Below are 19,490 nucleotides of genomic sequence, written 5' to 3'. Positions count from 1 at the left end.
AGTGTAAAGACTAAGTGTTTAAAGATTTGTATGACAATAATTTGTTGAAAATGACAATTACAAGAACAAAGTACCACAGAGAGAAAGACAAGGGAGCGATAATGAAGATAAATGAGGAGTCTCCGTGGAGGAAGAATATTAGAAGCTGCGTACAGTGTTTAACTGACCTGTAGATGAAGACTGTGACAGTGACGATGATGATGAAGATGAAGCACACCACGATCGAGATCATCTGATGCATTGTGACTGTTCCTGAAATATAGACAAAAAATATTCAGACATGTCTGCATAAGAGATACATGGAAATGATTACAAATGATTTTTTTCTCTGTAGCAGAACATCAGCCAGAAGGCTCTAGTAATGGCAAATTTATTATATGCTACTTGCACTTTATTTAAACAAATCTAACAGAATTTACTGATCTTGGGTGATCGTAGACATAATGTGTCCTATAATAAGAGAGAAATAGTCTTGTTTTTTTTCCTCTTGTCAGGTTCAGAAATTACATTAACACCTATTTATGTCTCTAAGGAGGAAACAACTGTTCATAGGAAAAACATTTGAACTATGGAAAGTGTGTATAGTGTTATATATACAAATATATATAAAAGTATATATAATTTACATATTCACAATTTATTTTTTACCTAAAGAAATTTAGCAAAATTTACATGACACTCTAGAAAACCAACTAATGCGTTATTTAATATTTATATCATTTACTGGCACAGTTATACATATGTGTGTAAGTGTGCAAGTTATATTCCTTGTTAAATATCTCTAATTAATAAAGAACATTTATTATTTAAAAAATCAACAAAGAAAGAAAATTAATTTGGCTATTTGTTTATTAATATATCTGATTTTTACTGTAAATGTTAAACATGAGTGAACTGCGCAGTGTATGAGGTGATCTTGTGCTGCTTACTGGCTACACAGGAAGGATTGTCGTACTTAAAGCCACACACTGGGATTTCAGGAGGAGGAGAACCCGTCAGCCAGTACACCTTCATCCCCGTCTCCGGAATCATCTGCTTCAGACTGCTATTATACACTGACACAATCTGCAATAAAACACACCCATGTACACACAAGCTACAGCACAATATTCAGGATAAAGATCTAGGAAAAGTTCCCGGTTTTATCCAATGTCGCTACCTGATAATCTCCGGAGTCGGTGTCCGTCAAGTCCCAGAGAGCAAAATCGATTTCTCGGTTTCCTTGCTTATCCATCTCCACTAGCCCTGTGACACCTATTGGGAATGAAAAAACAAAAAAGTCTGAATGCTAAAGTCAGTAATCAATATAGCATTAACCCATAAGTGCAAAACTTTCACGAACAGAAACATGTCTGGAATAAAAGAACACCGAAAGCCCAATTATCATCACTTTATGTACATATACTCTGATCAAGCATAACATTATGGCAATTATAACATTATGACTGGTGAAGTGAAAAACACTGATTATATCTTCATCATGGCACCTGTTAGCGGGTGGGATTTATTAGGCAGCAAATGAAATTTTTGTCCTCAAAGTTAACATGATAGAAGCAGAAAAAATGGGCGAGCGTAAGGATTTTGAGCTAGTTTGACAAATTGTGACGTCTAGACGACTGGGTCAGAGCATCTCCAAAACTGCAGGCCGAGGCTAATTGATGCATGTGGGAAGCAAGGCTGTAACAAGTGGTCCTGCTCAAGAAGTTAATGCTGTTAATGTTTGACAGGTCAGGACTGTTTTGGCAGCAAACCCAAGACCAACACAATATCAGGCAGGTGGTCATAATGTTATGCTTCATTAATGCCCACAAAGTAATGCCTGGTGTATAATGCTCAACCACATACATTTATCTCGTGTATCCATGTTCGGGGTTCAGAGACCCGGTTTGGGGCGTTTTCAGGGGCATTTTTGCTGTGCTGGGATTTGAACTTATGACCCTTCTGAGCTTCCTGTTTTCAGCTAGAAATTTTGTGCTTCATCCAATCAAATATCGCACACATTCACTCTTCCTCTGCACTTCCATATGGAGCACATATGCTAATAATATGGAGAGCGCAGGGACGCACAGACCGCAGAGGGAACGAAGCCAGTTTAATTCAGCGACAGGTTGCAGTTGGTGGAAATGCTTTCCTACTTCTGCCAAGACTCAATATTCCTCTTATTCGTCTGTATATAGAAATCTTGGGTTAGTAAATCTTGAAGGGCAGTAAAACATAGTGGCAGTATTTCGAATGGTTTATATCTTGTATTTAGTGCACAGAGATGTATTGTGAGTTTAGAAGTGAAAGGTCATACTTTCCTATATATAGTGTATAGTGTATGTATAGTGGCCCTAACCCACTTTACTAAAATGGAAAGTACAGAGGCAACACAATCTACACACCTCCTTAACATCGATTGACAGGCATATACTCAGATCATGCCTGTTTTACCTTCATTCTTTATTCCATTTCATTGTTCTCTGGTGCATCACTGATTACAGAAGTCTGAGCTGTTAATTTTGTCCACAGCTAACCGAATATCTTACAGCGAGAAGAGACAAATTAGCAAATGCTGCAGCAGGCATCTTTGAAATCCAAACAAAGGTCCGGTTTTAAGAGGCTCAGATTGATTAAAAGAAAAAAAAAAAAGAAGAAAGTAACCTATACATGTTGAAGAAACATTTTATGCCATTGAGTAAAGAGGAGAGGGGAAAAAATAGCTCTTTTCTCGAACACCATAGAAACAACCATATTCAAAAACGCACTACTGACACCAATTAGCACCAGACTGGAAGAACAGCTGAGAGATCCATATCGCCAGCATGCTGCTTGAGGACTACGGTCTGGGTATATAAATATATAATACACAAATTCCTGAAGGGCAACGCTGAGGGTGAGACTGACACACTCACGGCTGAACTGACCCCCATCGATCATTTACACAATCATGGCATCTTTACTGCGCAGTAAAAACATTTGCGGGTCTGCGCATAACACAAACAGCCACAAAAAATGCACACATTTATCATCTGGTGTCCATTAGCTGAGTTGAGAGAGATGCATCAGTGCTGAAACCTGATGCTGTGTGTGTGTGTCTGTGTGTGTGCAAGTGTAAAATCGTCTCTTCAGGGAAATGACCCAATATCCCAAATAACCACATAGCAACACAGACATGAGTTATCATCTGGACAATTTTAGCTATTAACTTTAGGCCTCAGGTCACCTCTATTTCTAAATGAATTTACCTCAGATTACCTTGTTTTAATGAAAGACAACTGGTTCACAAATATTCCCTAAATAATTAGTAACATTTACTGTATAATAACTAAAATACCACACATTCTGGACTATATGTTACATTGGATTAACACGTACATACCATCAATTCTGTGTTTTTGGTGTTAACTGTCTTGTAACATGCACAAACTAACAAACCATCCATCCATCCATCCATCCATCCATCCATCCATCTATCCTTCTATCCAGCCAATACAATACAATACTATTCTATTTCTTTAGCGCTTTTAACAATGAATACAGTTAAAAAGGTTTTTGTAACAGAATGTATATTATTTATGTCTGTATTTTTAAATCCTCAACAGCTGGAACCAAATTCTATGTGTGTCTAAACACACTTGGCAAATAAACCTGATTCTGATTCTGACTTTGCTAAAGTTTAATGCCTTTAAGTTTGTTCCTTATTCTATCCACATAAGCAAGCCAGAGGTGAGGAAAAACCCTCTGAGAAGGCATGAGGAAGAAACCTTGAGAGTTAAGAACCAAAAAGCAGTTTTTTTTTTTATTTGACATGTTTGTACTTAGCTCTGCTAGCATAACTCAAATTGCATTGTCATAAATTGCTAGCATATGCCACAGCTAAGAGTTACTCGTGTGTATTCTGCTAGCATATCACACAATAGCATATCGGACAGCTAAGAGTCTGTCATTTGAATATGTAGCTTTGATTTGGCTCAAAAATAAGATTTCTGCTTGCTGTCTTTTTGTTTACAGTCAGATTTACAGTAAACATGCTTATCTAGCTTAGTCAGCAATGTTAGCATATTGCAGTGCTAGCACACCAGGCAGCATATCTTGCTTTGTGTTGCTCTTTTGAGAACTATAGACTACATTTTGGTAGTCTCTGTTCATCAAAAGGACACTGTGATTTTGTTTACTGAAGCGTTTAAATGACTAAAAATCCTATCTGCTGAAAATTCTTTGATGGTGTGATGCACCATGACGTCAAGCAGAGTTACTTTTGCAACCGTGTCCAATTAGCGCATATCCTGAAATGGTTTACACAACTTAAACAACACCGGTGATTTATTCACTTATTTAATAATGACTCGTCATACTTTCATTAATAGTTATGCTGGGGAGTGTCTACAAAACAAAATCATGTGTCTACCAGTCTTTTTGTTTTTATTTTATAAATGTAATATCGATTTAATAAAATTAAATGAATAAAGTCCCTTGTTATGTTACCAAGAACTCCCGTGTCTGAAAAGCTTCCTTTCTGCCTGTTAGAAAGACTGACAAAAATAAAAATCGAAACAAATGCCATCTTACAGAAAACTGTATGTGTAATCAGTTTTTATGGATTGTTCTTCATTCAAACCCCTCTGAATCAGCTGTTGCTATAGAAACTATAACGTATTTAAACCAAATGCATTAACATGAACCTATAATTAGTTTTCGAGGTTTATTTACAGAAAATCAGAATAACTAAGAGAAAAAGATAGAAAATGCTGTGGTGTGTGTATATATATATATATATATATATATATATATATATATATATATATATATATATATATATATATATATAAAACCCTATATGCATTGTTTATGCTGTACAACACTGCATATAGTAGTGAAAGCTTGAAAAATTATACTATGTGCCCTGTATACACTCACAGGAATATTACCAGCACTTATAGTGCACCTGCTCGTGTCAAGAATTTCCTGTTCAGTGGTTTTAAACAATCCTGTCTGTGCCTATGGAGAAACGGCATGTTCAGCACACAAGCCTGTATGTTCTTTATGATATCAATCATACATGCAGCCTGCACACTGTAGCTCATGAAAAAAAACAAAAAAAACAACCACTGCAAATGAACGAACCGGGTCCAGTGAATAAACCTGTCATAACTCATTCATTTAGACACAAGCTGTCTTTGGCATACTTGCCCAGAGAAGTAGGTTTATATTGAAGTTTGTTGGCATGAAATTGACCATGTTAAACTAGGTGTAGTAGCCTCCTACATTAGGTTTTTCCACATTATATCATGTGCAGAGTTAGAACCCCCCCCCCCCACCTTTGTAGACTTCGATCCCTGCAACTTCAAACATCACTTCATACAGAAGTTACGTTTCCTCCACTCTCAACCTTTCACCCCCATGATGCATGTACGTGAAGCCAAAAATGGTTATTTTCCTGTTCTGTTTCCAGGAAGATGCAACTCTACCTCTGCCATGTTAATCTGTATTCTATGTGATTTTCATGACACGCCTCGGTCTCCGTAGTGTTGTGATACAATATGTCATATTCATGTAGCAGCAGTGGTGCTCGAAATACAGTTTAGCGAGGAGAAATCAATCTACATATAAAATATTGGTTGCAAATAATTGCCCACTTTGTAAATAATACTATAATGATGCGTACAAATGCCAACTTGTATCCGATGGACACTTTTTAAAATTGATCCTCATCACATCGTTAACCTTTATGCGTAATAGAACGACAAAGGCATTTCATATCAAGACCATTACACCCGAAATCCAGTTGTCCTCCAAAACCTACAATATAAAAAGCCTATAAATCACAGCACTGGGAAAACGGCGGCATTGGAATGTCACAAAGGGGTATTGTGGGTAACAATCCAGGCATGGGAAAGACAGAAGGAGCTCGCTGGGGTGTGGGAATGGGTGCGAGTCAGGACTCTCAGTCCAAGCTTAGCTCACAAGGGATACGAACATAACGGCTGATTTGATAATGTTCGCCTTTGTACACTCCCGAGTTGTCATTTTGACTGAAATTATTTTTGTCGCATGTATTAAAATAGAAAATCTACAACTTCCTGTGCATGCTTAAGCCAATTGAAGTATTCAAGTGGGTGATGCAAATGAAAGCATAATGCTACCGCGTGATGATCCCCAGTGACAAACAGCAATCTCTGAGGTTAAATATGTGCATTTTGATACAAAACAGGTTTAATGTTATGACACACAGTTTATCCTGCTAATGAGTTCTGATCTCAAGACTGACAATGTACCACTGTTCGGCTTGCTGGATTGATAAACTAAGTAATGAATATATTCTCCGTTGGGAAATCTTTGCTAGTAGGCTGCGGTTGGAAAAATGAGTGGCGGCTCATGGTCCCATCACAGAAAGGCACGGAATCCTCTCAGGGACTGAGACAGCTGAATCAATATTATTGCAACTTTACTTATGTATAGTTAACAATGTGCGATATTATTTATTTACACAATGTGCAATATTATTTAATTACTTTCATAATGTATTATACACCAACCAGGCATAACATTATGACATTATTCCATGGTGTGACTAACACTGATTATCTCTTCTTCATAGCACCTGTTAAGTGGGTGGGATTTATTAGGCAGTATTTTGTCCTTAAAGTTTACATGTTAGAAGCAGGAAAAATGGACGAGTGCAAGGATTTGAGCGAGTTTGACGAATAGTGACGGCTAAACGACTGGGTCAGAGCATTTTCAAAACTGCAGCTCTTGTGGGATGTCTGCAGTGGTCTATCAATAGTGGTCCAAGAAAGGAACAGTAGTAAACAGGGTCACGGGGAATGTGAGGAGCAAAGGCTGGTCCATGTGGTCCAATCCAATAGACAAGCTCCTGTAGCTCAAACTGCTGAAGAAGTTAATGCTGTTAATGCTCGACAGGTCACTGTTTTGGCAGCAAAAGAGGACCAACACAATATAAGGCAGGTGGACATAATGTTATACCTGATCCATGTACATTTGAATGAGAAAGTCTATTTCGTGCAAATACTCTGTAAACCTTTTGTGTCTAAACCTGAGAAATGCACAAGAATTCCAATGTACATATACTGCAATGTACCTGTGCAGATGGAAATAAACTTCCAACTGCATCCTATTCACCTTATCAATCTCATTCTCCCTGCCTGTCCAAGCTTTTACTATTTTGAACGACGACTGAAACCTTGTATAATGGGTGTTTACTGCTATCTTATGACAAATCGCTTGTTTCTTCAACTGTAAGTCTCTTTAGACAAAAAGCCAAATGAATAAATGTAAATGTAGGTCATTTACAATAACAGAAGAACCGCATATGTAGAAGTAGCAAAACATTATAACCAACACACAAAACACATGCATGCATCGCTCAAGCTGCAGGTACTGCAATATCAGATTGACATTTGGAAAGGACAGAGCGAGCCCTCGATCCGACGACCTCTTCTAAAGATCATCGATCCGTTCATCTTTTACAATACGCTTTATCCTGGTCAGGGTTGTGCTCGAGCCGGAGTCTCTCCTGGGGAACAATAGGTGTGAGGTAGAAACACATCCTGAGTGGTCTGCCATCCAGTGCAGGTCACAGTGCTTCAGAATGTGCCTTATTGGAGAAGAATCAGGGTGGTGAAGAACAGTGGTAAGGAACAGTGAATCCCTCTTTAAGACAGGCCCCCAATCACCACCCTATCACTGATTTATTTTCTATTAAAGCAAATGATTACTCATTAATTGAGCGGAGTAAAACGGTATATGGTGCCTTACATTATCAGCATATACAGGTATCCCTAGACTTACGATGAAGATGTGTTCCGATGACATCATCTTAGCTTGAAAATATCGTAAGTGGAGACATGGCCTAGTCTATGCAGGAGTCTTAAAAAATGGTGATCAGTATGGGGTAGTACACTGTTAAAAATTGAACAAATTACAGTACATCATTTGGCAAAACAGAACAAATTACACTACCATACAGTATAAAACATGCCGAAACGTTTCTGACCCATCAAAATAACATCATTAACTTCTTTAGCAGTTTGAGCTACAGGAATCTGTTGGATCGGACCACACGGACCAGCCTTTGCTCCCCATGTAAATCAATCAGCCATGACCCTGTCACCGGTTCACCACCGTTCCTTTCTTGGAGCACTTTTGCTAGACTCTGAGCACTGTAGACCAGGAATATCCCACAAGAGCTGCAGTTTTGGAGTTGCTCTGACCCAGTCGTCTAGACGTCACAGTTTTTAAAAACTCGCTCAAATCCTTGTGCTTGCCCATTTTTCCTGCTTTTAACACGTCAACTTTGAGAACAAAATGTTCACTTGCTGCCGAATAAATCCCACCCACTAACAGGTGCCATGATGAAGAGATAATCAGTGTTATTCACTTCACCGCTTATAATGTTATAATGTCCTAATGTTATGCCTGACCGGTGTAATTTTAATGCAATGCAAATGCTTTAAGCTCATACTCCCTGTTACTAGACTGTATAAGAGCTGGCGCTTTTGTCTCAGAAAAGACCCTCTCAGTATGTTGGCTTGTTTCCCTCCCGGTATTACCCCACTTGAACCCGCGGGCTTTTGATCAGTAACCCAGAATCTTAACCACTGAGCTACCACTTCCCCTTGGCCATGAAACTTTAATCTGTTACAGGGGTGTTTAACTCACACACGTTAAATATATTTATCCAAAGCTTCTTTACACACTTTTTATTTGCAGTATTATCATAATATGCTGTATACTAACTTATTAGGAGAAAACCGGTAGTTCTATGTGAATCAGACATTGGGCACCCCCATATAAGCAAAATGGTATGATCCTTATTTCATAACACCTTTGCGAAGACTCGACTTTGGGATTGATAGTCAAAGCATCAAATCTTCAACTATTCGTGGTCTCACCTAGTAAAATCAAAGACTTTTCTTCCAGAATTAGAATTTAGAGATTTGGACCAGACTGCTAGAATGAAGCCGAAGCCGAATCATTAAAGAGCGAGACGGCTCTCTTGATTGCCGTCTCAGCTTGATCTATGAGGCAAGGTCCAGAGGATCCGGTGTGTGCTTTCAGCTCGATAAGGACTGCTGCTGAATGGACTGTATTTCCTGCTGATCAGGGGTATAAGGGAAACAGGAGTTTGTGTTGCCTTTTTAAAATGGATCACCGTTGAGACAGATTTGACAGCAAAAATGATTTAGGCACACAAAGAAAATTGGGATACGTTATACAAAGAATTTCTGAAGTAAATATATTGAAGTAAACTTAAAAAAAAAGACTGCAGATGATAAAACTCTGACAGATCAATGACCGAAAATAAATTTTGTAAGCAAAAGAAACCTGAGATCAGTTGCTAGTTCAGATGGTAAAGCTAGCGTTACGGTTGTAAAGCTTCACAAGAAACTATACCTGCAGTCCAAACAACATCAGTTTTAATCTTTTATTCTACTTTAACATAAAAAGCTGATGTATCTACAGATGTATCTACAGCTAGTCTCCAGTTTGATAGCTAGTATCTAACTAACTTTAATCCAGAAGCTGAGCTGAAAGTAAAAAAATAGAGGATGTTACTTGTGGTTAAACTCTTATTAAACATCCTGTAAAAACCGTCACCGTTAATAAATCATGCTGGATAAGAAACGAGTCAGTTGACACTTCGCTACGTCCTCGTTTCCTCCCAGGCGAGTCAGTCAGGCATTTGGAAGCGGTTCACAAAGAATCGTCTTTGAGCAATGCCAAGAATTTCAAGCCATAGAACAGCTCTGGTGGAAGCGTCTGCTCTAAAATCGTTCAAAACCGAGTGAGTGTCAGTTTCTATTATGTCAAAACACAAGAAACGTTTTTCGCATTTAAACAGACAAATTAGCAAAAATAAATGAATAAATACAAATAAAATTACTATACATCAACCAGGCATAACATTAAGACATTATAACAGTACGACTAAAACAATTAAAATAAAATGCCTTTTTAATTTTAAATAACAAAAGATATAAAAATAAAATAAAATAAATAAAATTAACGCAATATATTTATTTTTTATAATATCAATTAAACTGAGTATTAAAATGAGCATATTGCTAGACAGTGATATTGCGCTACTCGTTCTGTACCGAAAACACGACTTGTACTCCGCATGTGAGAAAACTCGATGACTTCCTGTCATCGGCAACGTTTTTACGACAGTCCTTCGATATCAATATACATTCAATTGAATCAATATAACAATAAAGTGTATTGCATTAATATTATTTATTCAATTTTATTTGATGCATTTGATTTTTGCGAGTGCGAAGTGGAGACTAAACAAACTTGCGTTCTGCCACTTAATATGTTTGTGAGGGAACTTAGATTGTAACTATGTTCCGCACATAAATCAAGAATTGCATTCGGTACATTTGTCTGTACATTCGTCTGTACGCCGTCCCGACATTTTGTACGAACAAGTGTACTGTTAAGTATAAGTACTGACAGAGCTGCTGTTACAGAAAAAAACAACAACAGATTCTGACCAATCAGGGTTAAGGATTCAAGAACACTGGCGTAATCAGGAAACGTCTACAAAATCTGTTTCACCCTGTATGTAAATGTAGACTAGTATGGTTATAGATGTTTATAAAGCAGACGTTATTTAAGTGCGTTTTTTAAATGGTTTGAATGCAAACCTTCCAGCCAATCAGAATTGAGTATTCAGATAGTGGATGGTATAAAGGAAAAAATACATTTCAACATGCCGAATTCAGTCAGACAATTGTCTCCAATGTTGACAAACATCCCAGAGACAAAACTGCACTAAATACAAGATGCAAGTAGGACCAGTGTTCACTGTAAAGCATGACAAGGTGACGTATTGTGTACATGAACATCTGTTTGAGTTTGATACTTGTCAATAGCCAAGACCTTGTGTGCTGTCTGGATTAAAAAACAAACCAAACATGATTTGCAGGAGATCAGGAGCATTTGTGAAATGTTTGGCAATTCCAAAGTGACAATGACATCCAGAAGAATCCGGGACTGTGGATAAAGGCGAGCTAGAAAGAATGTGGAAAAATAAAAGTCGCACCCTTCGCGACAGAAGCGCTCCAGGAATTTCACACGCGTTTAAACGTCAAGGGCCCGAATGTTGGCTGGTGAGTACCATTCCGCGTCCGCACACAACTGAAAACAATTAGGCGCTGAGGAAAATAAAGTCGAGGCCCAATTCTGTGCCAAAGGTCTTCTCACAGGAAGGGAGCGTCTGTCACAGGAAGTGCTGTATGTTGGCCTCAGCTGGCGACTAATCTAATAAGCGCAGAGAAGCAGGGAGGGCGAGTGACGCTTGACTCCTGGGCCGTGCTCAGATTCCCTCTCCCGAGTGAAATCTGAGCGAGGCAGAGAGAGAGGACAGGGTGGGGAACATGGGTTTAGGAAAACATGTCACGGCTACAGGATGTCCTCATTGCACACACACTGACTCGGCGAGGGTTCAGGGGGTCAACGGTTAGAACGTGCTACAAGCAAGATTGGGTTATGGAGATATCTGAGAAGTGGAAGCGCCGTGTGAAAACTGATCCCATTGACTCCAATAAACCAAAGAGAGAAAGAAAAATGGGCTCTCGGATGAAAAGAATGGTCCAGAAACAGCTAGGGGATTTGCTTACACATCAAATGAAACTGTGCGGTCCATGGAATAGCCAACTGGGGTTTTAAAACACTGACTAGTACAAACAGAACCTGACTTTATGGATGACACCTATAATCTCTCTATTATTAATACATTTAATTGCCGTAAATTCTTCCGAAAGTAGGTTTTCTATATAATCTGTACGAGCCTGAGGAAAATACTGCAGCGTTGTTAAGATAAGTAATCAGACATGGATGCAATTTTTTTTGGCTCTGCGCTCATGTGCACTGGATGTGATCTTTTTCAGTTCATTTCATAACTAATGTGCTGGAACATGAGGTTCTGTGGAACTCAAATGGCCAAGAAGGAAAGCACTTGTGACAGTGACACAGAAGTGCTTGTGTTTGCATGGTGGTAGTTAATTAGATGCTCCTCGAAATAAAGTCTTATTTTGGAAATGTAGCTACATATAATACACCGATCAGGCATAATATTATGACATTATAACATTGTGAAAGGTGAAGTGAATAACACTGATTATCTCTTCATCTCATCATGGCACCTGTTAGTGGGTGGGATTTATTAGGCTGCAAGTGAACATTTTGTCCTCAAAGTTGACGTGTTAGAAGCAGGAAAAATGGGCGAGCGTAAGGATTTGAGCGAGTTAGAAAATTGTGACGTCCGTTAGAAAGGCTGGTCCGTGTGTTCCGATCTAACAGACAAGCTCCTGTAGCTCAAGAACTGCTGAAGAAGTTCATGCTGTTGATGCTCGAAGGGTCTGAACTGTTTTGGCAGCAAAAGGGGGACCAACACAATATTAGGCCGGTGGTCATAAAGTTATGCCTAATCAGTACTACACCTTTAGCTTGATCTCTGACGTTTACAAAGACACTTTCAAGCCTGGAGATTAGTTCCAGCCCTTATATGTTGCAATATCAGTCAACAGCATTTGTTTAATCACAATGAAGATAGTCCTGTGGTGTAAAATGATTTGTCTTCATTCTAAAAAAGAAAAAAAAATCGAGAGGTTCATGAACAGGATTTTTGGCTCTGAACTCCTGCATAAAAAAGCAGAGCAGGATCGCTGTAAACTTTAAACTTTAAACTTTAAAAAATAATTCTATGCTAATAATATTTTTCTAATTTGCTGTTCAAGACAACTTTCAATCGCCAACCGCACAGCGAGAGCTTCTAAGCTGAGGGACAGAGCGCTGAAACGCTAACGCATGTTGCAACTTAAAGCCAAAAGCACATGTCGGAACCCAGGGGAGGTTCGTAGGTCAAGATATGACACTGCAGAGATCTCGTGATGCCTAATCAGGAGCATTTGGTCGAGCCTGAAGTGTACGAATTGGCAGATACCACAAGTGGCCCACAAGTTGATGTTTTTTCTCCAAGCCTGACATTTACAGCTTCTGTAAAATGCTCAATTTTTTTTTGCCAAAATCCCTACATGCGTTCTCATTCTGCACAAATTGCCCATTTGGCATGCAATAACAAAAAGGCACCCCAAAGCATGACATTCGAAAACAACATAATCAACTCAGTCGTTAGTGACAACAATCTAATATTGGCTTGTGATTAGAGTTACTGTGGTTGGTGCTTTAATAACAAATTAGCCTCTGATCCAGCAGAACATTTGGGTTTCAAAATGCACTCCGGCAGTCAAATCGAATCAAACCTGGTGTAAAATGGGAGCTAATCGAATTGTGGAATATCAATACTTTGCTAAATTTGTGGCAGACTTAGTAGTGGTAGCTTAGTGGTTAAGGCTCTGGGTTCCTGATCAGGTTGGGAGTTCAAGCCCCGGTATTGATATACTGCCAATCTTGGAGCCCTTATACAAAGCCCTCAAATCTCTGTGCTCCAGGGGCACTGTATTATGGCTGACCCCAGCTTTCTAACATCGCTGGGATACATGAAGAAATAATTCTCTTCACTGTGCTATAAAGTAAATATGACAAACATAAAGCACCTTTTTTTCTTTCCTGAAACTCTGGAAAAAGAATGTAAATGATCTGCATTTTTCTCAGACAAACCCTCTAAATATAACACACGCATTCATACATATGAAATCGATTCCTTGAGATATAAATAGAAACCTATTAAACCTGTCAGAGTCTCAGTATTAATGCATGTAATTACACAAGACAACCAAAGTTCTGAAAAAGGAAAACATTTCCCAAAACGCTAGCAATACTTCCAAATGATGTACAGAATTCCCCTGATCATGATAATGAATTGAGTTTTGATCTCGAATGTGCACAAATATACAAGTGTGTGGTACAGAATACAGTGACGTAGCTTATTTTGTATATGGAAATGTATTCGATTTTCACTATATAGACAGTTATTGGGAAATGAACAGCCATATGTGGTTCATCCTCAAACTGAATGGCGGATTTTGGTGCTTGAATTGAGACCTGGCGCATCAGTAAAACAAATGTGTAGTGATTAAATATACATTTTAGGTGGATTTTTTATTTTATTTTTTTATATCCAAATTAAAAAAGGAGGTCGTGTTAAAGGTTTTTTTTTTTAGGTTTTAATCGCCTCATTTATATATATTTATTTACATTTTTTATAAAAAGGGTCAAACCAAAATTATATATATATATATATATATATATATATATATATATTTGAAATCAGTGACATGATTGTGGATTGGATTTGGGCTTCTCAGTATCAAATTTGTGCTTTTTTAGTACAAAAAAAACTAATAGTAGGGATTCCATCTGGACATCTATTGATCTGAAATCAGATCAGAGGCCAGAAGGAGATTTATTAACCATGAAAGATAGAGAGAGAGAGAGAGAGAGAGAGAGAGAGAGAGAGAGAGAGAGAGAGAGAGAGAGAGAGAGAGAGAGAGAGAGAGAGAAAGCACTTAAAGTAATGGAGGTTCAATACCATGGCCCCCTATGGGAGCTCTACTGCTAAGCCATTAGATAAGTGTGTATGTGTGTGTGTCTGAGAGTTTATTAAATGCTCTGCACCACACATGCTGTTAGCTCCAGTGTAAAGTAAGTGTGGATTAGTGTGCTCAGCGGGTTCTTTAAACATCAACATGACCCTGATACATTCAACTCCCGAAATTGACTGAACCTGCTGCAAGAACTTCGTGAACATCATACTGCTACTCAATGCCTGGGTTTAGACGAATAACAAAACTCACACAAACACACAAAATCTTATCACATGTTCACAGGATTCTCCTCTCTCTCTCTGTAATTGTCACATTAGCTTTCAGAACATGGTGCTGTTTAGAGGCTGAAATCCTCTACAGCGTGAAAGCAAAAAAAAAAATTAAAAAGCCGTTCTAAATCAGTGTCACGCTCCGGACCTCCTCCTCCACAGTGCATGCAATATGATATCAACGAATAAAATGCACCTTATAAGAGATCTAAGATTCTTTTAGATCCTTTCTGCACATGTAGCTATAGTAGAAAAAAATCCTTTAAAAAAAAAACAGCGATCGGCAGAAAGATGTGACACTTTGGACGGAGAAAAGAGCGAATTTATATAGAAATACTCTATTTTATATATTTTATAGTCAATCCAGATTGGTCAGAAGGTGTTCATTTTCTAGAATTGCAGCTCTAAAGATGTTCTGTTTATTATAATGCACTCATTCTAATACATTTATCATAACTTGTATAATTATTTCTATGATGCTCAACATTTACCAAAGCTGTGTCGTGCTGACTTCTCGAATATGTGGAAAAAGCCCAACTCTTTTTCTTTTTCTCATTATTAGCTTCAAGAAAGAACGAGTAAAGAAAAAAGACTAGTGAGGGATGAGTTTATAGCAGCTCTTTAATTTATAGCTGCAATAACATCAGTGATAAAAGGGAATTGTTTTGCATAAGTTCCAAAACATTAAATGAAAGTAAAATGAGTAAAATTTAAGTTAATGATTGGAAGGTTGGGAATTTAAGCCCCGTTATCCCCAAACTGCCACTCTTGGGGCCCTTAAGCAAGGCCCTTAAACCTCAGTGCTCCAGGGGCGTTGTATCATGGCTGATCTGCACTGGGACATGCAAAGTAAGAATTTCACTGCACTGTAAAGTACATGTGAAAAGTATAAAGCACCTTTCTTTCTTTTTTTTATCAACGGTGGACGAAGGACACAAACCAAGTAGTTGAGTTAAAGTAGAGACACTCAGTAAAATATGACCCCAGTAAAAGTAAAAGTGTCCCTTTAAACTTTCACTTGAAAGAATAAAAGTATTTGCCTTCAAATGTACTTAAGTATCCAAAGTACTATGATTTATTATAGCTATAATGTTCCTATAATTTTTTCACAACATTCTTCGCTTTATCAACTCAGTTTATGTATAAAATCTCTGTTACTCTCAACACAACAATCTATTAATAGAATGATATTCATTTTTTAAACACTGATTGATGTCTACTAAAATGATCATGAGCCCAAAACCTTTTCAACTACTTCGAAAATGTTCTAAATGTTGAACTGATGCTAAACTGTATGTTGGTGATCAATAGATACGCCAAGCGCCAATTAAAACGAGTTCAAAACAGAGCAAAAAGTAAAAAGTAAAAAGTAAGGCTGTAATGATTCCTTGAATAAATCGAGTAATTTGATTACAAAAATGTTGTTTAGTCCATTGAACTACACAAGGAGCACTGTGTTTCCCACGGACCATTATAACTGACGCACCACCCACTAAACTCTGGAGTTTTCTGGACAGGCGACACAGAAGCATGAATAAAAACAGAAGTGAGAATAATTACGTTTCGTTAAACGAATAGTTTCTAATGACTGCAACTGTATTTGCATTTTGATAATAATAATAAGGCTATCAAAAGCACTAAAAGGGTTTAGTTTTCACCGATATACTAGTGTGCAATCTCAGCGAAAATATATTAATTGAATCTTATTTAGTGTTGCTTTTTAATAAAGATAAAGTACTTCTTATCCGATGTCTCGATGGAATAATCGTTAGCAGCAGCCCTGGAAAAAAGTACGATATTTGACTTTTAAATGTAGTGAAGTTAAAGTACAAATCTTCCCAAATGGAAATACTTCAGTAAAATACAGATACGTAAAAAAGTGACTTAAGTACAGTAACAAATTACATTTACCTCATTACTGTCCACCACTGGAAAATCACAAAACGTTAACATTTGACCATTTACTGCGATATATACAAAGGTAAAAACTTGTAAAATCTATATTTTACATGTTTACCACAAACTGTTACCACAAACTTGGAGGGAAATTTTCCATTTACTTAAACTTGGAAAACCAAACCTGTGCCAGCATGACAATTCCCCCTGTGCACAAAGCCAACTCCATGAAGGGAGTTAGAGGTAAAGATCTTGAGTGCACCTGCTATAGAGCTCTGACCTCAACCCTATAGACTTGTGTAGAAAAACCCTTTCGCCATTTATTAGAATGGAAACTCTTGCTGATATCAGCCATGAATCAGCCGCTTTACGTCATAACAACACGCAAGACGGAAACAATCGAGTGGACCATCTCAGCAGACAAAACAAATGAAAAAAGACAAGAGGGGGGGTGGGGTGGGTTCAAATCTGTGTTGGATAATTACATGGGATGGAATTCCAGGCTGGGATGATGACAACAGAACCACGGGCCGATGAAATTAATAAAACAAGGGCATGGGCCTGGGTTGAGTCTGAGCAGGAAAAAAAACAGGAAGCAAATCCGAGTTGATATCATTTATCAAAAAAAAAAAAAAAAGCATGTACACACAGTACAATTTCTCTCCGTACTTTAACAATTACACTGTGTTTTCTTTTCTTTTATACGTCTGTAAATAAGACTAAAGTGAGTCAGACGGAAGCATGGACATGAGAAGAAAGCAGTATCTACAAGCTGTAAAATGAGATAGAAGTGGTGGAAGAGGAAAGAAAAAGAAAAAAGCAGACGAATAGGTGTAGGAGTAGGAGTAGGGCTATGATGTGGGAAAAGTAGCTGTAAAGAATTTAATGTTAGAGAGGTCACACGGTAATGGAGGAGAAGTGAGATGAGAAGACCACAGAGAAAAGGATGAGTTGAATAAGAGGAGAGGGAGGAAACAAAAAAAACAAACAACAAAAAAAAAAAAAACGAGTGAACTGAGTTTAGACAGGTCTGTCGGCCTCAGAGACAATGACGCAGATGGCAGAGATAAACAGATACCCTGTCCCTCCTCCAAACCTCTACCACACACACACACACACACACTCACACACACACACACACACACACATAATTACAGCTGAGCGGAGTGAGAACATCAACAATATAAAGTGCACTGAATGTACAGAACGAAAAAAGAACGAACAACAAGGCAACGGGGATGTGATGTGAATGAATCATTTAGCAGGGCAAAGTGAAACAGACTGAAAAAGAAAAAGAGACGGAGGTGGAGGATCTGACTCACATTCACCTCATCACATTACAGAATCAAAGCTAAAGCTGGACCAACGTAACACATTCATAAGCGCTGTATAAATCGTTCTGGAGGATTTCTGTAACACTCAAGGTGACACCAATGTTCGTTTTATGACAGACATGAAAAAGAGATGAGACAATGAATTCATTATTAATGAGGTCTGCAGTTTAATAGGAGCTGCCGTATGAATCGGTTTCATAATTAAGCTCCATGGTATTAGTCCGTCTTTATCCGCAGTGGGTTTGTAAAGATTTGTAAAGATCTTCGTTGCAAATTCCTTTTCTTGACAGCTTCTGGTTGTGTTAGAGTTCTATAGCAGGCCAATCAAGATCTTCCACTCCAACCCAAAGCCAGCTGCAGATGCTTATTGAGTTGACTTTGTGCACAATTCAATGCTACAGTGGTGTAGAGTTAATTGAGTAAAACTTTGTTACTGTACTTAAGTAATTTTTTTGCTACTTTCTTGTTTTTCTGAGTATCAAACATATAAGCAACTTTTACTTTCTTCTCAGGTACATTTTTAATATATGATTCAATGTATGTACCTTTTACTCCACTACATTTTAATTGGCATTTTTCGCCAGCTTTATCCGCTGTGGCTTATTTACTCTGCATGAGAGGCGACATCGCTGTCGTCCTTTTTATTTGTTGAATACTAACAGTTCTTCTACTTTTTGACATAATACTATGATTTCGTAATTGAATTTTTGAAAGATCGCTTTTTTAATATTATCTTTGTTTCGTTCTGGAGGCTGTTATGTTGATGGTCAATGCTGTAATGAGGTGTACAATTTGATTTGTATTTTAGGAAATAAAATCTCAAACTGTTTTTTTCACCAACAAGGGTTGTGGACTAGTGCAGCTTTGAGCCTACGTTCAATATGAATCAAATACTCAAGTACTGTCTTAATGAGATATTTTAAGAGTATAAGAATATTTCATATATATAATATTTTTCTATCTATCTATCTATCTATCTATCTATCTATCTATCTATCTATCTATCTATCTATCTATCTATCTATCTATCTATCTATCTATCTATCTATCTATCTATCTATCTATCTAAATTATATATACGGAAATATAATACAGAATTTCTTCATAACCTACATCTTTTGTGAGTAGCCTTCAAAGTGTTAATTCTCAGTATCTAAAGCCGCTAAAACAATGCCATGGAAAAGTCTATAAACTCTATGAAGCCCCACTGACATTTACATTCTTTCGTTTTCATTTCATTGGAACATTTAAACCTAATAAAGAGTTGCCATTTTGAGGGTTGTCAATCGCTATGACACACACACACACACACACACACACACACACACACACACACACACACACACACACACACACACAATATATATTTCTTTCTATATTTTAGAATCTACATCACTTGCGTACACACACAGATACCAGTTTCTGAAACATCACTTAAAGAGCATTAAAATACCCCAAGGGAGAAAACCCAACAC

General features: G+C 37.7%; 1 protein-coding gene across 1 annotated transcript in view; it reads right to left on the bottom strand.

Moving 5' to 3' along the window:
* Positions 1-19,490, bottom strand: part of npr1a (natriuretic peptide receptor 1a) — an 86,515-nt gene that overhangs the window by 20,307 nt on the left and 46,718 nt on the right. The window contains exons 7-9 of the mRNA XM_083544265.1: positions 1,160-1,254; positions 930-1,065; positions 168-252 (exon numbers count right to left, since the gene is read on the bottom strand). Coding sequence (XP_083400391.1) covers positions 168-252; positions 930-1,065; positions 1,160-1,254 — 316 coding nt within the window. The remainder of the gene's footprint in view (positions 1-167; positions 253-929; positions 1,066-1,159; positions 1,255-19,490) is intronic.

Source organism: Silurus aristotelis (genome assembly GCF_946808225.1).
Source record: "Silurus aristotelis genome assembly, chromosome: 6".
Lineage (NCBI taxonomy): Eukaryota > Metazoa > Chordata > Actinopteri > Siluriformes > Siluridae > Silurus > Silurus aristotelis.
The sequence above is the reverse complement of the archived record's forward strand: the minus strand, read 5'-3'. Positions and strand labels throughout refer to the sequence as shown.